The 17371-nt window shown below is 39.3% G+C and overlaps 1 protein-coding gene across 4 annotated transcripts in view; it reads right to left on the reverse strand.

The window, feature by feature from the left end:
• POLQ (DNA polymerase theta) overlaps nt 1-17371 on the reverse strand; it is a 53060-nt gene that overhangs the window by 3135 nt on the left and 32554 nt on the right. For 3 of the 4 annotated variants that reach the window (XM_017814861.1, XM_017814860.1, XM_017814862.1), the window contains 12 exons: nt 16815-17011; nt 15141-15381; nt 13894-14087; nt 12064-12201; nt 10592-10766; nt 9978-10113; nt 7429-7547; nt 6671-6855; nt 5464-5575; nt 3757-3881; nt 2121-2274; nt 255-370 (listed from right to left, as the gene is read on the reverse strand). In XM_017814861.1, the coding sequence (XP_017670350.1) occupies nt 255-370; nt 2121-2274; nt 3757-3881; nt 5464-5575; nt 6671-6855; nt 7429-7547; nt 9978-10113; nt 10592-10766; nt 12064-12201; nt 13894-14087; nt 15141-15381; nt 16815-17011 (1892 nt within the window). Of the gene's footprint in view, nt 1-254; nt 371-2120; nt 2275-3756; nt 3882-5463; nt 5576-6670; nt 6856-7428; nt 7548-9977; nt 10114-10591; nt 10767-11063; nt 11158-12063; nt 12202-13893; nt 14088-15140; nt 15382-16814; nt 17012-17371 lie in introns of those variants that run through there. The other variant, XM_017814863.1, reaches the window with a different exon arrangement.

The raw sequence follows: 17371 nt of genomic DNA on the forward strand, positions 1-17371 counted from the left end.
GTTGCATGATCTGCTGTTATAAGCAGCAAAGCACAGTTGAAAATGAACTTCAGTCATGGGGATGGCTTGAGTCTGAAAATGACGGTATCAAGCATGGAATCATATTTTTTCACCTAATTCAACTTGGTTTTCACAGACCTTTCAGCACCCAGAGAGAGGTGATCCAGGGAAGAGAACATAAGCTCCTAGAAGGAAAGCTTGTTTGAAATACTGTCATGCAGCAGAGAGCTGAAAAAGCAAGTGCACAGCTGTACCTGGATGACATCATCCTCTGCAACTTCATACAGGAGTTCATCGTGCAGTTGGAGGATAAAGAAACCTCCGCTGATAGGGCGTAACATCCCCGCATTTCTCTTTCTCAACGGTCTTCCTACCATGTGAAGAGCAGAGTTTGTTAGATATGATGATGCAAAAGCATGTTTCTTGTATCAAAAACCTTTGCACATCCCTAATGCCGAAAAAAAGAACATGAGGAACTTAAAACTTGAAAAGCCCATGCCTACAGATAAAACCACAAAACATTACTATTCTATCAATAGTTTTATAGCTGAGGGAAAAATGTTAACGAAAAGTATTTGAGACATAAACATTTCAGCCTTACATTATAAAGATATGAATCAGAACAAAACCAAGAGACAGTTGTGTCTCCTGAACCATCTGTTTTAAAAGTAAAGTTCAAACAAAATCATGTCAAGTTTAATCAGAAGCTGGTTTACAACATTCTCTCTGGCAATGAATTAGGATTCTGCTTTTCTTCCAGAAACATTTTAGTGGCTAGTCTAAAAAAGCAGTAAGCCTCCTCCCAAATGCAGTTTCTGAAACTGCAGCTACTGAGTAAAACAGAGGGGGGGGAAAAAAAAGAGCAGTTATTGAATAAACAAGTAAGCAACTGAAAAAAACAGGATCCTGATAGGCCTTCCCTGACAAAACATAAAACAAACCCTTCCATGGTAAAAACTGTTGATTTTTTAAAATAAACAAATACAACCTCACACACACAAACTCAAATGTTATTTATTTCTCAGGTTAGCTAACAGGAGGACTTCATTTCACAGAGAGGGTTTCAAAGCATCAGTTCCTAACACAAGCCTCACACTGAAGCAGCAGTGTTGAAGAAGCCAGATGATGCAGGATGTTCCTCTGATGGCCCAGGAATTTCTAACTTGCTGAAATAGAATTTCTTCCAGTTCTTCAAACACTTAGTATCAGTGTCAGGAAAAAGTGTTACAAAGGCATCTACTTGCCTTCCTACAATTACATTGGCCAAAGTTCAGTAGCTGCAGCTCCTGGAGGCTTGTGGAGTTCTGCCAAGCATAGGCCTTCTAATCATAGTTGACTTCTGAATCTTGTCTCTCCAAAATAAAACTCCCTGATGTATTTTTAGAGGTTTGGCAATTAATTATTTAGTTTACAAATCAGACTCTTCATATTAAGACAACTTCATGTTTCAATTGAAGCATAAGAACTATCAAAGAAATATAGCACTCCATCTCTTAAGTTGTCTTTCTAAAAATATATGACTGGTGAAAAAACACTGTCTGCATTACACTAAAAAAAAAAGTTCTTTGTGGCACTCCCCTGGGAATGAGCACCGCAGCACAGCTTTGCTATCTGCAGCCAGGAAAAATTTATGCTGATAAGTGCTTCATATAATACACCCGCGGAGCCTCTGTATATCAAATTCCAGCCAACAAATTCCAGTCTTAATTCTAACCAAAAAATGTATTTTTGGAACTAGAAGTTGTTCCACTCAATCTTTTCACTGCCTCTGAAGCCAGAGTATCTGCTCAGTTTCACCTTCCTACTTTTGAACAGTTCTGTGGTGGCATCACAGACCACATCACACATGAACTCTCACTGCCAACCTTTGCAGGATCTGCTCTGAGGTAATTTTAGTGTTCTGATCACAGCATTTGTTTTAGTTTGTGTGTTGAGCAGACATTCTCCCTCCTTCATCATGACTTCTTTTTCTACCGAACACAGATTTACCACTGTCAGGAAATAAAGCATCTCCCACCCCTAGGTCCAAAGGTACTAACTTTTCTTCAGGCTTTTTTTTTTTTTTAACACTAGTAACACTGAAAATTTTGCTCTAGTGTGCAAAGGAGAAGCAAGCATACCGGTTTTATCTCTCTGGAAGGAGTTCTCCAGATGTCCATGGGACTTGATCACAGAGGAGTAAGCTTCCAGGCGTCTCTGAATGTTCACAGTGGCTGTTTTGACAATATCTGCAGCAGATCCCTGAACAGTTGTATTCACAGCCTGTCGCTCTGCCTGAACAAAGATAGTTGTTCTCAAAACTCCAAAAAAAATCAATCAAATACAGCATGTCATGTGTACTTAATTAATAAATATATGGCCAAACACATGCATAATAAAACTTCCAGATAAAGAGTTTGTTCTATCTGCCTGAAAGAAAGACACATTATAGACTAGCTTCAGACACAAAATCTCTTCAGGGGACTGAGAAAAGGATTTCCACAAATTTAAAATTAATGAATATCAAGGGTAATAACCTGCAAAAGACACAAGCCACAAGAAGGAGAAGCTTATACACATGGTAACAGTTTCACGAGGAGTAGAAAAATCTCACAGTTAATCCAAGCACCACAACACTTCTGCCTATCTTCAAAACCACCAGGAATAGATAACCAAAGGCAAGAAGCTTGACTTCATGGACTAACAATCTAGCCTCTACATTGAACTCTGACTGTCGGAGCATTATAGCCGTGCAAAAACACACCAGATCACCATTTTTATTGACACAAACAACCTCTCTACTAATCCCCTCCTCAGACAAGAAAACTGTATTCAAAGGTTCTCCTCTCTTTGGTTAGAACTGAAACACGTTCAAAAAGTTATGAAGATGCTGAAATGAAAGTGTAGATAATTCATTAATTGCTCTTTAATATGATTTTAAAGAATAAATCAAAATTGAAGAGAAGATGCATCTACAAAGCTTCCGGCTGAAGTATTCTTCAGATCAAATAGTCAAATAGTTTCAAAAGGTTTTTGACAGCCTTCTTGTTTCCCTGTCAACTATTTGGAGTATCAACTCCCCCACTTCCTCCCTCTTCTACTCTAGTCTTTAATTCCACACAACCTGATCCAGCTTCCTACTTAGAAGTATAATCCTTCCTCCCCACAAAAATGCGCCAACATCTCCCCAGGGAGTCAACTCACTCTTACTGAAGTAGAGTCTATGACAGACATGTCCAAAATGACCTTGAAAAAAATTAATGCCAATGCAAAGGTATATACTAAATAAATATCTGCCTAACAAGTTAGAGCAATTTTCCTTTGAGGGAAAGTAAGAAAAGGAACAAATACACAAAAAATATGAGACTTAAATGCCCTTTCTTGTTCTAGAGCTGACAGCATGTAACATACAAAGACTGCTGAGTGGGAGCAACTCAGCTTGAAGAGTTAAAGCATATCACTGTGTGAAGGCTTTTTAAAATCATGTCCACTGATTTCAATAAATTACTCACTTCCATTTCCAACGTGGGAGTTCTGAAGTGAGGTTAGCACAGTGATGACAGCTGCACACCCAGTCACAGAAGACTGACGTCAAACAGACCATGACAAAAGCTCTGTTATTCAGAGAACAACTAAGGGAACAATGAACTAAGTGAGAAGTGGAAGGTTATGACCAAGATGGCTCACAAACCTTGTAAAACTGCAGATATGGCTATGCAAAGAAACCTACTACTTTAAAAATAAAATAAAAAAAAAAAGGCACTGCACTCAACATACATGAGCTTTACTGTAGGGATTTGGATCTTTGATAGCTGGCAGGTATCGCCGTCTTCCCAGGATGGTCTGCACAAACCCATCTCTTCGGCAGCTCCGCACTGTCTCCCTTAAGAACTTCTGAACCCCTGTGCAAGGAAAGAGGAAGTTTTCTGTAATACAGCTGATGTTCCATATTGACTTCTCACTGGGATCACTGAAAGCTGCCTGGGACACCTGAGCAGCACAGAGGTAATTCTTTAAATTTTCAAGAGCCCATGAGTGGACAAAAGCCCAGGAACACTCATTCAGCCTATTTGCAGCTCTGCTGCAAAACCTACTCAGACTTTTGAGGTGGAAGGGAGTGCATAGTGTCAGGACATCTGGCTGTGCACAAGGAGGTAGGAAGTCCATTCCGCACAGTGCCCAGGCATAGAGGGTCATATATGTATTATTGATAATGGAGAGGTCAGAACCTGGACCAGCACTGGAAAGACAAGTAGTAGGAAGAGAGTAAATTGAAAGCAGAAGTCAGAGCCCTTGATGCCTCAGGCTGCCTGACTTCAGGCTGTGTCACTTCAGATTCCAGGATGAAAGAAACTCACCCACCTGCACTTTGCAACAGAAGGAGTGAATCCATCGAGTGTTAAAAAGAAACTAAGGTCAAAGAAAGGTGAGACAGGAAAGAGTCCCTTTCACTAGAAGTTCAGGTAACAATTGTACTAAAGTGGGAAAAGTTAACTTCATACAGGTTCTTTCGAAGTTTACAAAGTATAAAATGTAAAAGGAGCTATTAAAAATCAAGACTGATAGCATTAGTCAATTCATTAGGTTTGTAAGTTAGCAGGTTAGCCTGGCAATACATATCAAGTGAAAATCCATGAGAAGTGAACTTACAATATAAGGTACACTGGAGAGTTTGTATGTATGCACATGTACTGAGAGAGAGGAAGCAGAAAGTCATTTCTAATGGTCAGAAAGGAGAGGCTATCCAGAAATCAATGGAGACTAAACAGACTCTTAAAACCATTTCTCAGCATCTGTCTCCTAAAGAAACAAACCCTAAATCTTCAGAACATAATTTTCCAGCTCATTTCCAAGTTCTATGATTAGAGCTAGCTGCCTCTTGTCCCATTTGCCCTCCATTCGTTTTCTGATTGCAACTCTATTCTCACTATAGCTTTCCTAAAAATTAACATGCTTCTTAGAAATGCAACAATGTCTTTTTACAAAACAGGGGAGAGCTCCTCTGGGCAGCTGGATAAAAATTTAAGAGTTATACACAAAACAGTTTACAACTCTATGAAAGCAGAAGGCAAGAGTAGAAGAAAGAAATGGTTATATTTAAAAATTATAAGAAGCATGGTCTAAAGTTGCATTGCATATCATTTGAAGGTGCGTGTTTTAATAAGGAAAAGCATGCTTCTTATTCAGAAAGTTGAGCTTTAAAATTACTCTTCAGGGCTTATTCGCCAATTAAAATAACAACAAAATAATTAATGTAATAAGTAAACAACAAAGTCCTAAAGGTGAATAAAACCAGAGAGTAGAGTAAAACATTATGGAGTATCAAACTGCTGTGTTCATGCACTGGACATTTTCAAAACTAAAAGCTTTTTCAAGACATAGGATTAGCAGGTTGAGACAAATTTAGGATTTGAAGAGACATGGAGAGAAGGAATTAAAAACAACTACCATCACCACCCAGCTCCCAAACTGCCATATCCAAACCTGTGTATCTTGCTTTGAAGGACTCAATGTAATTGGCAGCTTCATTTTCATCAATCCCCATCTGCTCGCCTAAGGATTTTGCTCCTATGCCATAGATGATTCCATAGCAAATCTGCCAGAGGACAGTGTGAAGAGCCGCAACCATACGGTGAGCCATGCAGAGAAAGCAGAGCAAAAACAAAATGTGATTCACTGGAAGACAAGTGTATGGAAACAAGGGCAAGTATTCAAGAAGAGACCACCTTTGAGTCCAAGCCATTCATGCTGCTGTAGCAGGGAGATTGCCAAAACCGAAGCAGTACACTGCTGAAAGCTCAACAAAACAATATTTATTACAAAGAAGTAGCCAATAAAACAAGAAGCAGAGAAACAAGAAAGAGAAGGGAAACAAGCCCCTAAGCCAAGCCCCAACTCGTTCAGGGGTTACTTACGAGGTTGTCTTACCAACCCCAGAATGCTTAGAATTCCCCATAGCAGAAGCTGCATCCTCAGAGCATCAGCAGCCTCACAAAATGGCAGGTGTCCCCACCAAGGCAACGTTGTCCTCCATGTGAAGCCTGAATTTGCTCCCAGCATGAGCTATCTGCTTTTTATACAATTAACCTGTGATATCTACCTGGGCAGGTGTGGCCAGCACCGCCCAGCTAGAGGTCTTCGGTCCCTCCCCCCATTGTGTAAGTGGTGCCCCTTCTGCGCACACGTGCGTACATTGGAATTTCCCTGCGCCTGCGTGCTACACCTTGCGGGGTCTTTTCTAAATGAGTCTGGGGGCTTACTTCATCACCCTCCTCTTCACTTTCTTCTTCAAGTGTCCTTGGAGGGCCGTCGGCCAGTAGTGAGGCCCCAATTAATTTCAGTTTATACAAGATGCTCCCTTCAAGGACAAAGTTCTCATTTATCAGTGCTTGTTTTCACATAACTTGGCAGGAAAAGAACAGACTCTCACAGGTGGCTGGGCCAAAACACAGACCAAAAATAGCAGTGCCTAATTAAGCACGAATACAGCTGCTTTACTCCACCCTCATCCCCCAAAACCCTGACAGCTCCAGTTGAAATGCACTGGGAGTGGGAGAACATACAAAGCAACTACTGAGCAGTCACGGTAGAACTCAAACAAAAAAAACATACTATTGTGACTCCACAATGTGTTGAACACTGAACCTTCCTGCCCAGAAAGCTGCTACTGAATTTTTTTCCCTAAAATTACCTGTTTAGCTTGTTGCCTGGTCCTATCTCCAACAGCTTCAGGATCAATCATTTTCCATTCCGCTGCAATGCTCTTAAAGACATCAGTACCACTGTTCAAGGCTTGAATGAGTCGACAGTCACAAGACAAATGAGCAAGGATCCTCAGTTCAAGCTGAGAGTAATCGGCAGCCAAGATTAAGCCACCTGAAGTCAAGAAGTTATCAGAAATCATTATTTCATAAATTACTCCAACGTTCCATTCAACTTTCCAGCAAGAAGGACTAAACTTATCCTTCATTTTCTGCTCTGAAAGTTTCCCACAGCAATTTCTATCAGACAAATTGTTGCCTTTTTCCCCAATGCTCAGGCCTGCCTGCTTTATGTCTAGTCCCTACATCTAGAATCCATCAAAACCACATAAACAAGTATCTGTCCAGGTGTCTGAGCCAGCGCAGGCAATGTGAGAACTGACATTTGGATAGGAAGAACACCAGGTAGAGTGCAATTTGTGTATTAAGAGCTGCCTAAGCTAACTCTTTAAAAAACAGGTATCCTTAAAGAGGAAATGAAAGTGTGAACACGTGAATTATAACATTTGAATACTTTCCCCAAATGAAACTCTCTCTTTTACAATCTTGTGAATAATTTTGAAGGCATGCTTTTCCAAGTAGGCTGCTCAGACAGATATGTACTGTTACTAATTTTTAACTCTTCATTACATCCGGGATCTTTTGTTAACTATATACTTAACATTACAGAGCAGGATCTAGGCGTTACCTGGGAAAGGAACAAAAGCATGCCTCATGCTAACAGAAAATGGTATTCCTCTTTCTTCAAATCTGTCTGCAGTCTGGAACTTTAGTCCATTAGGCAAAATACTGGAACGTTTTCTACATCTGTGGAGACAAAGAATGGCTGCTCTTTACCAATTTCTAAACCACTAAGAGACACATAATCATTTTTGCCACAAAGAATCAGTGAAAACGAGTGAGGCAGTAGCCTCTATTCCATTCTTCTGGACAATCCATACCTAAATTTGACCATGGACAGAGACCAGATAAACACCTGAAGAGATTTACTGACTCTGAAAAGATTTAGGGATAGATCTTCCTAGTACATTCAGGATTCAGTTCAGAAATTGGATAATTTCACTCTAAAAGAGGTAAGATGAATGGCCCCAGATCTGTGATAAGCGTATTCAAGAAAGAGAGCAAAGGAATCCTACAGGAATCCTAAAAATTCAACACCCCACCTTGAGGGCAAAGTTTTCTCTCAAAATCTTTTTCCTATGCAGAATGCAAACACTAGACCATACCTAGTAGAGACAGAATAATTTCCCCCATAATGTCACTCTCACTACGGCACACACAAGCAAGCCTGTAAAAAATACAGCAGAAGTTGCAGAAGACATGCTCAAAAAACCACTGCACATTTCCTCCCTAAAGACCAAGGAAAAAATTGCCCCAAAGCAACTCAATTTTCTTTTCTAGAAGGCCAGAAGTTTACAGTGTCACCCAGGTGTTCTGCATCCTCTCAGGGCTTGCTTAACTCTCCTGGCCCACCAAGTCACTTATAGCTGCAGATGGAATTGTATCTATCGGTGCACACCTCTGACACCATTAGTACCACCTAGTCCCATCAGCACGAGTCTACCAGACCACTGGGTTCCTCCTTACCTTTCTTCCTGGAAGGTAAAAGCCCTTTATAAATCCTTGCTGTTTAGGTCAGGGATCTGAGCAAATTCTTTATCAAAATTAAATGGTATCTCTAAAATCAAGACTAGTTTCAGCAAAGCACAGAAAAGATATCATGCTCTCTTCCCTTGTGCACTTCCTTTTCTTCTTATATGTTGTCATTTCAGGAATGATAGGGATCAATAAGATGAAAGATGGCATGACAGAAATAAATTTTCAAAAGAAATAAAGGTGAAGGACAATTGCATATCTGGTGACTGCAGAAAATCACACTGTTCAGCGTAGGTTCTCATTTTACTTAAATGAGTAAGGGCTTTAAACTGTGACCTAATTTAGCTACACTGTTTTGGTCAGAAGCTTTTTACAACAAGAGGAAACAATAGTAATAGTAAGATAATAGACAGTATGAACTAAAGCTTGCAAGGCCTGTTAGACTTAGGCAGCATGACAGTTTCTTTTGTGCTAGCAGTCGTTTCTGTGCCCTTAGGATTGCCCATCTTGCTAACAGAATGGCTGCTTAACTAAGGAATGCAGGAAAATGTAGGAAAAGTCAGTCTGAGAAATAGACTCTCAAAGTTCAGCAGGCACTGCATTCCTTTGATGGGCTACTGCTCTACAGGGAAGACTCTCAAGAACTCAGCACACTCCCCAGCCATCCTGGAAAGCTGCTGCAAGCCTGAGCACTACAAGAGTTTTATCTCCGAACAACATTTCTGCCTCCATGGCTAGGCCTGGTTCTTCTAAAGAGAGATGGACAAGATCCTGCTACTCCTGAGCTCTCTTTCCATGACCTACCACACAAGGGTGTTAGACACATGCTGGGAGGAGGCCCCAGACAGAAGAATCAAAAAACTTCTCAAATTTCTCACATCTTGCTGAGGAGAAGAAACTTATAAAAGTCACTCAGGTGACACATATGTGACAAGAACCTGAAGGAAAGAGAAACTGAAAGGGCAGAAAACCACCACCAAGTATGAACCTCAAAGCTCACAAGCTAATTGCTAAAAGATTGACCTTGGTATTTCACCTGACTTCCACACAACGGTTTAGGCTTTGGTATGTAACGCTGTCAAAGTAGAATTGTAGAATCATAGAAAATAGGGCATTTGGTTAACAGAAACCAAATTTAGAAATCTTTTTCTGCTGCATGATAGCTTTTGCAGGTCAGTACGACAAATGAAATTATTAACCAAGAATGAAAAAAATGTTCACCCATGTTCCCTTACAGAGGGAGTTGCACAGCATAAACCAAATGAACTTTCTTCTGCTTCTTCCACAATATCCTATCCTATCTTCCAAGAGTAGCTCTTAGAAAGTCAAATTAGATCCTAACTTCAGCTTAGTTACTTTTCACACTCAGGCTTTCCACCCAACAGCTGGGAGTGTAACGTTAATCTCACTGTAGAGGGTTTCATAAAGAACTTTAAAAAGCAAATGGCTACATGGAACCACATGCTATCAGTATTATTATGTCTTTCATGTATCACTGATTTTTAGGTGTACGTGAAACATTGAATAACAAGTCACACTGACATGACAGCAGCCATAGCTGAAGTCAGGAAAGAGAAATTTGACAACCTGATCACATTAGGATCAGAAGATTAAACAGAAGCTTTGCCAAGATCCTCCTACCTGCCCCCTAAAACACCATGACGATTAACATTTCCACGGGCTTGGGAGGGTGGGCTTTCTTCAACCACAGTTGGCATTTCAATCTCAAAATCTCTTGGCACATTCTGGATATTTGGCTCCGTGAAGGTTATTCGACCTGAGAAGGAAGACAAGGCAGAACTAAGTAAGGGTCCAAGAGGAGTTTCTCTAACTTAACACAGCTGCACACTCTCTGCATCTCCAAAATAGAAGGGGCAGAAGGGTAGGACAGGACAGGACCACTGAGAAAACTGAAGAAAAGGAAAAATAATTCGGATTTAATGGGCTTGAGATGGTTCCCCATTTCTGTATCACTAATAAGAAACTTCCAAATCCAGAACCTGTTCTGGGGTCAGAGATTTACATGATAATATGTGTAATAAATGAATAATACCGCTCAGTGAATACAAAAGCTATTTTAAATACACCTAGACTTTTAGGGACAATTCATGTCAAATAGGTATTTCAGTATTTTCATTTGGTTGAAGCAGAGTACAGCACTAATTTCCTATCTTTTTCCCATAGAAAAGCTGTACACACACACACAAAAAGAAAAAAAACAGTAAGAAGTGAGGATTTTGCACATATTTCCTCACCTGTAGCTGTATGAGTCTGTGAAACTGGATATATCCTTTCCATTCCCAATGCAGAATTCAATCGCTTTTCCCTCTGTAGTGGAAACACCACTTTAGTAATGGCATTGTTGATCCTCCTCCATTCCAATATCAGGCCTGGCAATGGGTGAAGTGTCTTTAATTTCTCCAAAACATCCTTGTGGGGAGAAAAGGGCACAATTAATCAACTGCCTTTTAAGCTTTATTTATAAAGTTTTTGCAGTTCTGCAGGAAAAGGGGACTCCTTCACCCACAGTGAGCTTCCAGTGTCACTGCCTTAATATAAAATAGATATATCCTCTCCCCTTATACCACCTACACCTGAGAAACCAAAGCAAGTTTTATTACACACGAGAAGACAACCATTCTCTTTGGACTTCTGCACCCTCATCATCACTCTTAATCTGCACCAACCAATAAACCACCTGAAATGATCAAATAAAGCATCACTTGCCATAGATGCCCTACGTTGTCTCCTCTTGTCCAGTATTAATACTTCTCCTCCATCTTCTTGCATATTTTTCTCCCTGCTCTCTCCTATCTGTACACTAGGAATACAAAATGAAGCCCTTGACCATGCTCCTTGAAATAAAAAGCTGATCACTAGCAATCAAATCCTTTCAGCTTAATCAGAAATATGAAGGGATTAACAAGAATTTCAAAAGACAGTGGCATGTAAACATTTCTAGAAATAACATTTTTCGTATGCAGCAGGCAGCTGCAGCCTCATCCCTCCACATCACAGAAGGAGGAAATTTCTTTGCTTCTTGTTCCCTCTCTGCCACCACCACTGCACTCAACATCTTCACTGCCACTTGAGTTTCAGAAATCAATACTTGTGTTCCAAGCACAGTACACTGAACAAGGGGAAACTAAGAAAACAACACAGATTAATGAGTCCTGAAAACAGGGAACATATATATCTGCTAATTTCACTTGTCTGGCAAGAGAGCCCATTAGCCTGCAGCTGCAGGTATTAATGCAGGCCCACAATATTTATCAACTGGTAAGGATGTCAATAGCCTTCACATATAAACAAGCTTCTGATATACTAAATTTGATAAGCCATCAGATTAGCCATTCTGAAGACAAATTCTCTGAGGCACAAAATACAGATACAATAGTAGCAGGCAGGGAAAACATTGTATTTCATTTACATGGTATTTAAGTACCTTTCAAGCTGATGTCAAAAAATTCTTTTGCTATTGGCTTTACAAAATTATTGTACTATTTTGGTCTTACAGGTTATTTGGGAAATCAGATTCTGTCTGATTTATTCTTATTGAAGCTTGCCATTTATAGTTATGTCCTCACGTTACTCAAGCTTTAGGAGAGGAGGAGTTACTAACTCTGCTTACAGACAAAGCAGAATCCAGTTTGAATTTCCAGTAGTAACTGAAGAAGCAACAGACAGTTAAAATCTACTTTCAGATTAGAACCAGACTTTACTGTACCTTGGTTGTACTCAACTGCTTGCTTAATCTAATCCTGTTTCCTTTAGCAGTTGCTCTTCTGGTGTAACCCAGAGTTTTCTTGTTCCCTTGAACCTTCACATCTCCATTTTGTGGCAGCTTCAGTTCCAGGAACAACACCTGCAAGAGACCAGCATTTCAAATCGGTTTCTGCATGCTGTTCCCAGGAGAGAAAAAAAGCAACAGAGCACTTAAACAGCTTGTTCCAACCAAAGGATAGTACAAATGCTTCAGGTAATTAAAAAGCTGATTAAAGATCCCTGCTATCAAAGTCATTCCTCCTCATTTTAATCAACTACAAAATGCAATTTAAAATCTCATTTTCTGAACACTATAAGTTTGAGTTCAGAGGTATGTTTTTAGAAAAGGTAATTAACTCCATCCAATAAGTGAGGTTACTGCTGACAGTCAACTGTAATAAAACGTAATGTCAAGATGACTAAAAGTGGGAAGAACAATGGTGAAAAAACAGAAGTGTTAGCAGAGAGCAGGCTTCAGAGAAACATGAATGGCATGGAGGGAGGTGGTCACAAATGCCTTTTATGGAATAGCTAGAATATTAGATTTTCTTACAAACTGCCAAAAACTGGAAAATTAAGTATACGCTCACTTGGTGACAGACAACACAGCTCTTCATTTTTCACTCTGTGTTTCTATGAAGCATCACACACTACTTAGCAGCTATTGTGTTTCATTTCACAGCTGGCAGAAGGGAATAGGAAGTTTCTCACACACATTTATGTAGCACAGAAATTTTACTGACACAAAACTAGAAGGGTAAAGGTCTACTAACCTATACAAGATACTTTACATGATTCATAACAAATTTCCACATGAGAAACTTCCACCCTCTGTAGTTCAGAGAACAGCATTTGAGAAAAAACTTTCCTTCCCCTTTTCCATGGAGAAGAGTGAAACTGAAGTCAAGCATTATGTCAGGAGTTCTAACTTAGACTACTGTTACTGAGCAAGACTTCTACATTTGCAACAAAGGAGGAATATTTCTGTGGAACTTCTTTTACTGATGGCTGCTTGCAAATTTTGACTACTTCCATATGAGGTATAGCCCCTAAGCAAGAAACTAGTACATAGGAAAAAAATAGGGGAAAAAAAGCATGCACAGCAATTATAATCTATTCCAATGACTCTATGTAACCTATATTAAAAAACATATAGTGAAATTCTTCAGGAATAAAAGTATTGCTCATTTACACAGAAATCTGTTCCTTAGATTTTAAAAAAAAATTCAGTTCTATACAGATTCCTAAAAGCAGAAGTAGTTGATTCAAAACTTTTAAAGCAGTCTTTCCTCCTCTTTCATGCTATATAGGGACAAGGGTAACAATGCAACTTAGTGAGTACAACTATTCTTAAGAGTCAAGACTACATGACATCGCATCATACCTGATGTGCAGAAGACTGGTATTGCAAAAAAGCTTCTCCAGTCCTGAACCACTCATCCAAAATATTCCAAAAGCCATTTAATTGGCAGATCATCTCATGTGGCATGAGAAACCAAGGTCCTACACAAACCACAGGCTTATTTCCACTTGTTTTTTTATTTCCACTTCTACCTTCTTTACCTCTGCTAAAGTTGGCAGAATGGTCAGTAACAAGCAGGAGAGACACAGCCTCTTGCAGGCAGCAAAGCCTCCAAAAGACAAATCTCTGAGCAGAGTTGAGTTTGCGTTTTGTCTTTTTTTCTTATGCAATCTGCCCAAGAAATTTTTGGGTTGTCGTTAGTTTTAGCCAAAGACCTTTGAGAGTAACTTCTGAGAAAGCTCCTCTCCTTGCACCCTAACCCTCACGTACCTCTGCGATGTCATCAGGGCTGGTCAAGGAGAAGCTGTGGCCTGCCAGCTGATACGCCTTGGTCTCAATCTCGCTCAGTTTAGCTTGCATGACCTGTTTCTGGGTTTCATACGCTGTTGTGCTAAAACCAATGCCATTCAGCTCCAGCAGAGCTAAGCAGTAGTGGATGGGCATCTCCACTTTAGAAAATACATCTGTAGTAAGCACAAACCCCAAGAAAAACTTTTATAAAACAGATCAACGGATTCATAAAAAAAAAATGGAGAATGCACAGTTTTTAAAATACTGAATGTCGTGACAGACTGAAATCTTTTACTATAGATTTCATTTGAATACTTTTTTTCTTGGAATATTTCACATTCTTATGACAAAAGTGCTTAAGAAAACAGCTTCTGTCATTTTTTGTTCCAAGAAATACACATCTCTTCATATATCAACATTTTATAAACCACAGACATGTTTAATGTAAGGCCTTCTAACTTGATACACTTTCATTCCACCATCTACATCTTTTAAAAAGGTTCTAAGGTTTAGTTGTAACAATCATACATGATGTGGTAAGCTTGCAATAAAATACTTTAGTGAAACTGGACCTTAATCTTAGACTTTGGATATAATTAAGGGGAAAGTATCAATGACCACTGATAGGTATGTGCTTTTGGGGGGGAGGGGTTGATGGCTTGTTTATAAACAGCAACAAGCACTCAGCAATTATTAGTGCAAACATCCTGGATCATTCATTATGGGATCACAAGAGTTTCATGGACATAACACATACATGGCAAACAATCCCATATGGGAAGGCCAAAGAGCAAGAAATCTCCTTCAGAACACATTTGAGGATTTTAGCAATTGCTTCTGACAAGGAAATGCAAAAACTTTTGAAAATGTTCATGAGAAACCAGAGACAGACCCACGAGTCCTCTCAGAATGGTCAGGGTACTCATTTGGAAGGTAGGGACCCAATTGATTTAGAGACTTAGAATAGACTGCTGTTGTCTTTACCAATGGAACTGGTGGATATTTGGGATATAAAAATTATATTTTAATTTGATTTTTTTTTTTTTTTACAAAACAGATATATTTCCAAGGGAAGTTCCCTCTTTTGACAAATGAACATTTTGACACAGATTATACTTCGGTAAGAACTTCCAAATCTCCTCTCTTCCACACTGATCATTTAGCCCATGGTAGCACAGGTACCTTTACCCTCCATCTTTGCCCCCAAGTGGAGAAGCTCTCCTCACCTGTCAGATTTTCCTTCTGTAATTCACTACGGAGTTGGTCCATGACATTGAAGACAAGCACAGACTCTATTGCTGCTCTGTACCTCCCAGAATGATCTCTGCTGGCACTGAGCCCCAGGCTCTGCACTCCTTGGCCAGTGCCTACTGTTTCCAGCAGAGGCAGCTCGTTGGGGAGAAAGTTAGTCACCATGTTGTGAAGTGTACGTTCCTTAGAGTCAGAATCGAGCAACCAACATGCAACCTTAAAAAGGGAGACCTCCATGAGACTTTTTTTCCATTTCAGTCGTAAAACAAGACAAATATTTAGCTGGCGATTAATGCAAGGTTATAGTGCAGATAATTCTTCTTGATTTGGCAGGCAAACTGCAGTTAAAAGTTACATGATTTCAAAGAAAACCTTCGAGAGGGCATAAGTCACTGAAAAGCTTACTTCTCACTCAAAGTTATTTCTGCACATTTGAAAACCTTATCCTTTGTCAACTAAACNGGTTTTTTTGTCTATTAAAATCTAACACAAAGTGAATAAATATAAAAATCAGGATCAAAACATGCTTAATCTGAAAAATTACTTGCTATTGATCTAGAACATGAGCCAAGCTGAGCTCTCCTGTTTTTTGCACATCAGCACTAATGCCAAGAATTCTGCATGGCATATTTTACTCCTGGTAAGCCACATACCTCTAACTGTCTTCAAAGCAATTTCATTTATAGCTATATTTCAATTTCTTGTGTCAAAATAGGATAAAATACAGGGTTCTGCACTGTCTCTGCCATTCAAGCAGAAGGTAAAAACCATATGTGTATATTTATGGGGTTGGAGAGGGTGTGTGTATATGTATATAATCATTGCATCACTAAAATGAACAAAAACAAACATGAGTATGACTTCAATTAATACATGGAACAGTGCAGGGAAAGATGTTACTTTTATTACTCTTTAATTTTATTCTAAAATGATGTCTCAATATGAAAAAATCTATGTTTGTACTTGTGTTGAACACGTTAGCAACTTACCTGCAGAGTTGAATATTACCATGATGCTATTCAGTCTATGTGTGATGCAAAACTTTAAAAATCAATAGAAACTTCTCTGCATCTAGAGTTTTTCCTAACATGGACAAGAAGGTGCTTTTACCTCAATCTAGTGTTTCATTTGAGTTACAAATAGTTCCCAAACCTTTTGAAATTACATGTAAACTTTGTTTTCTTTTGAGAAAATAATGGTAGCAAAGTGGTCCATACACATGGCATGTAAATCTTTTGCTTACCAAGTCTCCTGTTCTCAGAAGCAATAATCTGACCAGAAGCACTTCTGACATTTCAGTCCCAGGCTTCTTATCGGAACAAAACAAGAGTTAAGCCCTGTTCACTGAGACAGGGGAGAGATTTATCTTCATCTTCCCCACCCAAGCAAGGTATAAAAGAATAGTGTGTTAATCTCTCACTGTTCCTTTGTTTCTCTTGCAGGTACCATCAAACCCACATAGCAAAGCAAATGTCCTCTAAATACTGTTCAAGATTTCCCACAGGAAGAAAATTTCACTAAACCCTCTGACAGGTGTGCATATTCAAACATAAATAACAGAAGGAAAGTACCAGAAGGTACTCTTATCTTTCCACTGGTGTGTTTAAACTAGTAGTTTTACCCAAGCTAAATTTCTTAATCCTGCAAACCTTTGGGTCCTCAAAACTTCCTTCCAAGGAGATGCCACAAGCCATCAGCAGAGTTTTGTAGTGCTGAATGAAGTCATACATGATAAGTGACCGCTCTTGCTTGGGCTTCTTCTGCAGATACAGCTGCAGATGATATAGTCTCTCTGTTACAGACAGGCTTTTGTCCAAAGGTGGTGGTGCCAAACTCATACTGATTTCTAAGGCAGGAAATACAAGCAAAAACCATCTTTTTACCCACTGTGTGATAAGAAAGGTAAGAGAAAATCTTGTATGCAATCACCTAAAGCACAAAAACTACAGTTTAAGTATGAACAAATAACAATATATCTATACTGACATTACATATTTTATCAAACCAGACAAGGCTCCCAAAAGCAATACGTTGTGTCTGTACTAACAACAAAGGATAGCCAGGAATCAAACCCTAATCACAGGGCCACTTAGCACAGATTGGGCTATGTTCAGCATTCAAGTGTCAGATTTGTTCTGAAGAGTAAAAAATTGGAAGAGATTGAAAGAGAAAAGCAAATAAGATAAAGAGAACATGAGTGTAAGCT

This window comes from Lepidothrix coronata, unplaced genomic scaffold, assembly GCF_001604755.1.
Source record: "Lepidothrix coronata isolate B3197 unplaced genomic scaffold, Lepidothrix_coronata-1.0 Scaffold46, whole genome shotgun sequence".
In the NCBI taxonomy this organism is placed as follows: Eukaryota; Metazoa; Chordata; class Aves; order Passeriformes; family Pipridae; genus Lepidothrix; species Lepidothrix coronata.